An 8635-nucleotide genomic window follows, 5' to 3' on the forward strand; every position below is an offset into this window, starting at 1 on the left:
AAAAAGAAAAAAAAAACTTCCATAAGGAATTAACTTTCAATTCTGGACCCATAGCCCTGGCTTTTCTTTTTTCTTCTCTCTCTCTCTTTTTTCCCCCCATAAAGTCATCTCGTACCTGGCTTTTCTCTTTTTTTGTTGGTTTTTGTTTGTTTTGTTTTTCCTGTTTGGTTTAGTTTTTCGAGACAGGGTTTCTCTGTGTAACAGCCCTGGCTGTCTTGGAACTCACACTCGGTAGACCAGGCTGGCCTCAGACTCCCAAGAGATCCGCCTGCCTGTGCCTTCAGGTGCCACCACCACCTGGCTATCTGGTTCATCTTTAACTTGGCTGAAATTGAACTTGGAGTGAATAAACTATTGAATAAATAAAATCTATTAAAATAGATTTAAATATTGGCTAAGAATTTTTACTGAAAATATGCAGTCCTGCTGGGTGCAATGGCACACACCTCTCATCCCAGCACTTGGGTGTCAGGGGCAAGTGGATCTCTAATTTTCAGGCCAGCCAGGGCAACATAATGAGACCCTATCTCAAAACAATTTCAAAAAGAAGAGAAAACAGGCAGCTTTAATCATAAAGCATAAGAGCACTTATAAAGAGCATGATCTAGTCCACCATCGTGGATCTTCCACGCTCCCATTGTTTATCATTCAACACACCGGGTCTGAGACTATAGTGCAGTTGGTAAAGTGCTTGTCCAGCATCTAGAGCCCTGAGTTTGATCCTTAGGACTGCCTTCATCATGATGGTAATAATAGCTTAGTAATAGAAATTCCTCCTGCCTTTAATTCCATCACTTGGAAGCAGAAGCAGGTAGGTGTCTGTGAGTTTGGGGCCGGCTTGATCTATAGAGAGAGTTCCAGGCGGGCCAGGGCCACAAATTGAGGCTATTGTCTCACAAAAACAGAAATCTTGTAAACCCTTCTGCAATTCAGTTGTTTTATAGTCAGTCGTTTGGACAACTCCTATTTTGCAAACAACTTTCAAAAAATAATAATCCTCAACTAATATTAGCTTCTTTAATTGAAAAATAAAATAAAAACTGGTATTTTTTTCCTAATCTGTATAAAGTAGTTTTAATCTCTTCTACTTGGCTCTAGGATATAAAAATGGAATAGAATTTGGTTCTAAGTAAGTAACTGTTGGAAATCAGGCCATAGCAGCTGTCAGTTCTAGCGGGTAGGTTCTGATGTTCTTCTTTTGCGGCGTGGGGTGTATCGCGGAGCCGGAGGAAGGGAGACCCCAGGACGCGACCACGTGCGTGGGAGGATTGTTTATTAAGAGAAGGGGGGTGCTCCACAGTGCGGGTCAAGGGAGGGAGGAAAAAAGGGAGAAAGATAGATAGAGAGAGAAAGAGAGAGAGCAAGAGAGAGAGAGGGAGGGAGGGAGAGAGAGGGGGGGGCGTGTGCACACGCAAAAGGGGGCAGTGAGAAGAGAGAGAGAGAAGAGATTCAGGATGACTCCAAGAGACCAGAGGTCGCAGGGAGTGGGCGTGGAAAGGGGCGGGGACCAAAAGAATAACAGGTTCACCATCCTGTTCAGTTTTGAAAAACATGGCCTGTTTTGTCACATCTTGTATATTTTACTTACTTTCTGTAATTCAGAATGAAAATACAGTCCTGTGGAAATCAACTAGACTTTGCAGGTTTATGTACATTAAATGAAGACTATTTTGTCAATATATTCTTTTCTTTTTTTTTTTTTTTTTACAGGTAATCCTAATAGAATTCTTACCAAAATACCCCATATTCCGACCTGACTGAGGAGTTTTGTTTGGTCACTTCTGTGTTATCTGTCATTTCCTACCCTTAGTGCCTTGTAGATGATCTTGGAATGGAGAAGTCTCCTTTGCTGTGTTCAATTTATTCTTTATAACAGTAGAATATTCTTCTCACTCCTTTATTTGTGTTGATTTAAGAAGGCAATTTGCACATCTTTTTTGTTATTAAATGAGGCTTGTGTTTTGCACTCTCAATTTTTAAATAAATACACACAAACATATACAATTATATGTAGTTGACACTAAACATCAGTGCTGGTGTGTAAAGAAACAAACAAAACCCTTGTTCTGAGCATGCTGCCTTAGGATTTTCACACTCACCGTTTCTAAATGTGCATCATTTTCTAGGCTATTTAATGCTCTGTAGTCCCTTACTGGACACACCCAAATACGCTTTTGGTAGCTTTTAGAAATGGTTTTACTCTGCTTTTAAAGAACATGCAATTAATAGCACTGGTTTCCTCCTGCACTTTGCTAAATTGTCACTTATGTTAGTGGATAAAATATTTAAACTCCTAAAGACTTGTAAATATTGTCTCTTTGCATAATGTAAAATGTGGTATGCCATGGTTTACAGAATTATTATTATTATTAATGTATTGCCAACATTTCCACGTAGATTTTGATATGAAGTTTGCAAGCATCCTTTTGAATGTAGAGACCTTTAACATGCTGTTTTGTGGCAAAGCCAACATGAGTATGTTAAATTTCAGGTGTGGGGCAAGATTGCCCTTCCTAACAAAGTGGATTAAAATTGAAACCATTAGTTCAGACCTTGTGCATTACACCTGAGACCAAGAATCTTATTTTTTTCCATTTAATTCACTGCTCTCCATTTGTCCTCCGCTCCACCCCCCAAAATAGTTGACATCTAACTCATCTTATGGCTGCGTTAGCTCCCATTTCCTTTCCCCTGTGTATCTTTTCCCTCCTTTGAAAATACATAGAATTTCCCTTTTTAAGTGTCTTGAGAGCCAATTCATCCTGGTACAGGCCTTTAATCCCAGTACTTAGGAGGCTAAAGCAGTGGATCTCTGAGTTCAAGTCCAGCCTGATCTGTATAATAAGTTCCAGGACATCCAGGGCTACACAGAGAAACCCTGTCTCAAAAAAAATATCAAAAAAGTGTTTTGAGATTTTTAATCTTGTGAGATATCAAGGCCTCCATGAAAGCCACATTTTATCCTCCATTCTACATTGAGAAAGAGTGCTGAGAAACTTAGCTATGGACTATGCCCTCTGCTTGAGAATCTTTTCTAAACATTTGGAAATTATCAATGAGGAAAGACAAGTAAAATTTAGATAAAATTGTATTCTGTTTATAAATTGGTCACGTGTTTTGGTTGGTACATGCATCTTTCTCTCTTTTTTTTACAGTTAAATTGAGTGAGATTACCACTCTGGTTTTACTACAATTTGAAATTAAAATATAACGAAAGTTTGCTATCACATGAATTCAGTTGCAAGGGAATGCCTGTATATGGGCATTGTTTGTACTTGCAGTTACTGAATACATTCTCTTTATCCTTCTACTCTTAACTGCTTTTAAGTAAGTTCATTTCATTGAACAGAACAATCATTTCTGCATACAAGGTCAAGCCTTTTTAAGCCACTTTTAAAAGTTATGCCTAATCTGAAATCCTTAGACCTTGACCAGAGGAGGAAAGACCAGTGTGATGTTGTTCTAATGGTTTGCACAAACACTTTTGGAGACCCATCCCCCCCATGCCACCCAGCCACCCCAGATCTCTAAATTCTAGTATATTGTGTATGCCTGCAAATATGTCTGCCTGCTGCAGAATTGAAGGTGTATTTTTATAGACAAGAAGAAAGCCTCTGAAAATGCATACCCAGTGTCTTGTTTTATAGCTAAGGTCAGGGAAAATCATATCTATGTTTTATGTTGCAGCTAATGTCATCAGATTTATGCTTCATACTGTGACATTTAAATACCAAAATTGATTTCCATTCCATCATAATACAGGATCTTAATCCTCACTGGTAAGACAATTCCTTGTGAATGTCAGCCCTCGGCAATCTTACATTACGTCTTGAGCCTTAGAATTTGACCAAGTAGTGATCATTGAAACTTTTTCTGCCATGGACAAATCACACTTCATTTTGTTCCACAACACAAAAAACAAGAAGTGTAATGAATTGTTTCCATGAAACAGATATTAAAATAGGAATAGCTTGTATCTGGAGGTGACCAAGTAAAATTCAAGTTACAATAGTATTTGTCATTTAAAAAAAACAGTTTACAATATGTCAATTCGATTGGAACTACTCATTCATAAATGTATTGATTGTTCAATATAGTGATTGACTAATCATAGTTTCTCGAACTACCAGGAAAATAATCTGGCTTTTTTCTTTTCTTTCTTATGTGACTTTGTTTCACACTGCTTCCCCGCGAGAGGGGTGATTAGTTTGGTTGGGGGCGAGATTCTTTCTTCTTGAAATGACTCACAATAAATGCTAATGTGACAGAGTGCACCTTGGTCTCTAACTCCTCCCCCACCAAACTGTTTTTCCCTTAGCCTCAGGATAGAGTGTAACTTGTATTTTTCCATTGGGTTAGCCAACATTTTGTGAAAGTTATTTTTGATTGAAAAAGATTAACTTTAATTTCTTTGATACATGATATCCCTTTATTAAAACTGCCATGGTAGTTTCCAGAGGAAAAGCGTTTTAAAATAGCATGTTTTTGCCAAAGCATTTCAATCTCCCCAGACTTGGAGATTGCAAGTTAAAAGACTTTTTTTCTAAGTCACATTCTGAAAAACCTGGCGTACTGGTTTGCACTTTTAATCCCACAATTTCAGAAGCTAAAGCAAGAGATTTGCCATGAATTGGAAGACAGCCTGGGCTACAGAATGAGACCCTGACTCCAAAGAGAAGAAAGAGCATGGTTTCTGTTATGATTCTGGCTTAATAAATTGATTCAACTGGTCATTTTAAAGCTTGTCCATAAGGCAAGTAGCATCTATATTATTAATAAAAATATGGACAAATGTCATTAGCAGAATAACTCGATCTCAGACATGTCCTCTATGTTTTTCCCCTCTTACCACATGTTAATTTAGGAAAGAGATTATTGTAACTTTAGAAGTAGATGGGAAAGTGCCTTGTCTTTTTCAAAGATAGCATGGTATGTGGAAGAAAGCAGAGTGAATGAATTGATAGATTATTAGAAATGATTATTTTCAACTAGGCATGATAGCACAAGGTTATTGATTGCCTCTTATTTAAGCCCATTTACTTATCTTCCAAACATGAGATACATTAATGACAAAATATCATTGAATAAAACTATCAGTTACTTTAGATTACTGTAATTTTAATGCTAGTAAGCATAGAATTCAACATGGTTCTGGAAGGACAGTGGTCTTTGATTAAAGACCCTACTAAAACTCATATATTTCCTATACTAGCATGTTCTATAAACACTAATATCTCAGAAATTTAACTGTGTTCATGCCTACCATTGCCATTTTACTGAGAGTTATTGTTGCCTTTGATAATTTGAGTAAAGCTCAATAACATTTGTAAACATATCAAGAGTTAGGTATTTACAAATGTCTGTGACCTTTACAAGTCATTAGCACTTTGATTTTTGTTTACAGATAAGCTGCCACTTAAAAATTATAGCACTACTTGAACATGCAGACCCCAAACAAAATTTCATTTGAATTTACTATATGCCCTAGGCAAATATAGAGTATACTTACCTGTTTAATTGGAACAATTCACATAGTAGAAATATTTTTTTTTACTAAATTAACTGGAAGTGTTCAAGTTCATTGAAATTAAGTCCAAATATGCCTATAAAAATCTGCTTCTTTTTTTAAAAAAAAGAAAAGAAAAGGATCTATTTTACAACTATCAAGTCATTCAGTATCCCTTGAGTGGTGAACTGTTGGGAGATTTTTCATGGTAAAGAATAAGTTTATTAATACTTGTTCATATACTTGTGAGCTAAAAATAATTGAAGGATATCTATAAGTATATCCTTCCGTGTATGTATGTGTGAGTTTGTGTGTGTGTGTGTGTATGTATGTATGTATGTATGTATGTATGTATGTAATCCTTACCTTGTTCCAACATTTCCTTACCTGATTCTGAGCCAGCCTTTTTATTTTGATGATGGCAACCTGAGAATATGTTCCATTTTCTGTGAATTTTGTCGAAGTCAGACTTAATGAAGAAACAGTCTAATATTGTGGCCCCCAGTTTGTTGAAGTCAGACTTAATGAAGAAACAATCTCATATTGTGGCCCCTGGGCAAGTGACCTAAAGTACATGTCAGTGTTTGCATCTGTAAAAGGAGAGGGTTGAACCTTGAGCTGGACAACAAAAAAAACCATGAGAAATGATCTAACACACCATGGTTCTGAGAAGCCGTGCAAGATCTTTGCTGTGCGGACTTGGTGGAAACTCACAGTGCCTTGCGCAGTTTGAGTTCAGTTTGCTGGCTGGCTGCTAGTCGATGTGTGTTAATAAAAGCACACTCAAAGAACCAAATCTCTGGTAGACCTATCCCCTCTGTGCTGAGAAAAGTGAATGGTATTTCCCTAGGAAGCAAGGGCTGGGATCTCTGTTTGCTTGTGGGATACAACTATGCAGTTGGTATCCAGGCAAGAATTGGAGCTGTGACAACAGCAGACATGGAAAAGTGTCCCCTTAGACTATGTGAAGAGTTGCATATTCAATTTCACATCTGCTTCAGTGTCTCACCAAGTTCCCTACCCTCAACAAAATCTATTGGAATGAATTTAGAAAATTAAGTGGAAAGGAAAATGGCCTAGAGTTCAACCCCAAGTCACTTTTGGTTTAATTTTTAGCTCGGCTACTTAATCCCTCTGTACCTCATGTCCTCATTGTTGAAGTGGGGACGACAATCTGGACCTACCTCACAGGGATATTGAAGGTCTTTTCCGTGTGCTCATATGCTTAGAAACTGACTAAAAGAAATATTGGACCGAATAATTATATAATTTCTAAGGAGATGTGGCTTTCAATCCACACTGTTGTTTTCTTTCTTGGTAACACCCTACAGTTGATTGATTGTGGTTGATTTATTTTTTTCGATAGTCACTTTTGTTGCCAATACCCTATTTGTTAAACATGAATGATTGTACTCTATTAATACTTGATTTAGGGAGAACAGGTGAGTGTAAACCAGTGGTTCTAGCTTGGGGCAGATAAAGAGAGCAGTGGAAAGTATCCTGGAGCCCTTTTCAAGAATTAATTCAAAAAATAACACTAAAGGCCACACACTGACCTATCACATTGCTTCTCCACCAGCCAAACAAGACATGGAATCAGCATACATTTTGCTCATGTTCTTTCCTTTTCTGTCTTTCAACATTGCTTACCAACAGTGATCAGAAACTGTGAACAGAAGTGTGCTTGTATTTAATGGAAAATAGGAAGGCATCCTTAAGTGTACTTTAATATATACTTGAAAATGGGGAAGGAATTTAGAGATCTGTATAATGAAAAAGTTGGGAGCCACTTTTCTAATAGAATCAGGATTATTTGACCCTCTCAACATATTGCTTCCTAGTTCCTGGATGATGATGGAGAGAGAGAGAGAGAGAGAGAGAGAGAGAGAGAGAGAGAGAGAGAGAGAGAGAGAGAGAGAGAGTGAGTATTGGCTAGATCGGGCTATACGTTCGGATTATAATTTGCCTTCAGTTTTGGTTTGTTTCAGGATTCTGGAACTGTACTGATTCATTGAGGCGTGTCCATGTACACACACAGGATTGCAAATGTGCAGTGTTTTGGTGTCATGTTGGTCTAAATGACAATTTCTCAGCCTCTTAAAGTTTATGTGATGTCTGTATGATAAGCAAGGCAATAAGTTCTTGAATGTTCCTTTTACTCCTGCTTATTTGATTTGCTTTTATCTTGGCACAATTTTCCTGCTTTTCTGTTTTATTGTAAGCAAATAGTTGGAAACTGTTTTAATGCCTGGACTTTGGAACAAGTTACAAATGTTTGAAATTATATAATCTACAAGCTAGTTTGCCATCCTTGGACTAACCACATACAAGTGTGAATCTCTACTGCAAGAACAGGACATCCAGATAGCTACAGAGCTGTCATTGTTCAAAAAAATCTAGTTGAAATATAAGTGACTTCTTCATTTTGGCAGAGGATTCCTGTTTGGACAGCTTTACCAGAAGAGAATAACAGTGGATATGTCCTTCAAACCAAGAACTTTCATGCATCTTGTAGTGTTATGTAGCCTGTGGAATGAATTCCTCTTCCCCCTGGAGTCCAGGATTGACTCCCCTGGAAGAACTCAACCTCTATACAGCTGTGCCAAAACGAAGGCTCCCTGCCTCTGAAACTTTCACTGCTGCTTCTGTCCTTGTTCACTTGTCAGTTAAAATTTTATTCTCAGGATGCAAAATTCCAATAAAGTACAAATCTGTGTTAATGAATTGAAGCCTGTGGCTTTGGGGTGCACCTTCTTTATGTTTTCATTACTTGGGGGTGGGTACAAGAACTCAGCTGGTACAGAGGCACTTGTTGGCAAGCCTGGTGACCTGAGTTCAATTCCTGGGAGCTACTCGGTGAAAGGAGAGAACCAACTCCTACAAGATTTCCTCTGACCTCTTCACATGCCCTCCCCCAGAGAAAGAATATAAATAAATGAATAAAAATAAATACCTAAATGTAATTAAAAGAACTTTTTCCACTTTTCTTTTTTAATAGGAAAGGGTTTATTTGGCTTACTTCCAAGTCACATTTAATCATGTTGTATGATAAAGTTAATTTATATTAATTTATATTAACTTTACATAAGTTTAGACCTTATGAAGCAATCACCATAGTTAAGGTTAAAC

At 37.4% G+C, this 8635-nt stretch overlaps 1 protein-coding gene across 1 annotated transcript in view; it reads left to right on the plus strand.

The window, feature by feature from the left end:
- Positions 1 to 8230, plus strand: part of Chic1 (cysteine rich hydrophobic domain 1) — a 47968-nt gene extending 39738 nt beyond the window's left edge. The window contains exon 6 of the mRNA XM_038316295.2: positions 1711 to 8230. Coding sequence (XP_038172223.1) covers positions 1711 to 1761 — 51 coding nt within the window. The 3' untranslated portion in view covers positions 1762 to 8230. The remainder of the gene's footprint in view (positions 1 to 1710) is intronic.
- The last annotated feature ends 405 nt before the right edge of the window (positions 8231 to 8635 follow it).

The sequence above is a fragment of the Arvicola amphibius genome, chromosome X (assembly GCF_903992535.2).
Source record: "Arvicola amphibius chromosome X, mArvAmp1.2, whole genome shotgun sequence".
Lineage (NCBI taxonomy): Eukaryota > Metazoa > Chordata > Mammalia > Rodentia > Cricetidae > Arvicola > Arvicola amphibius.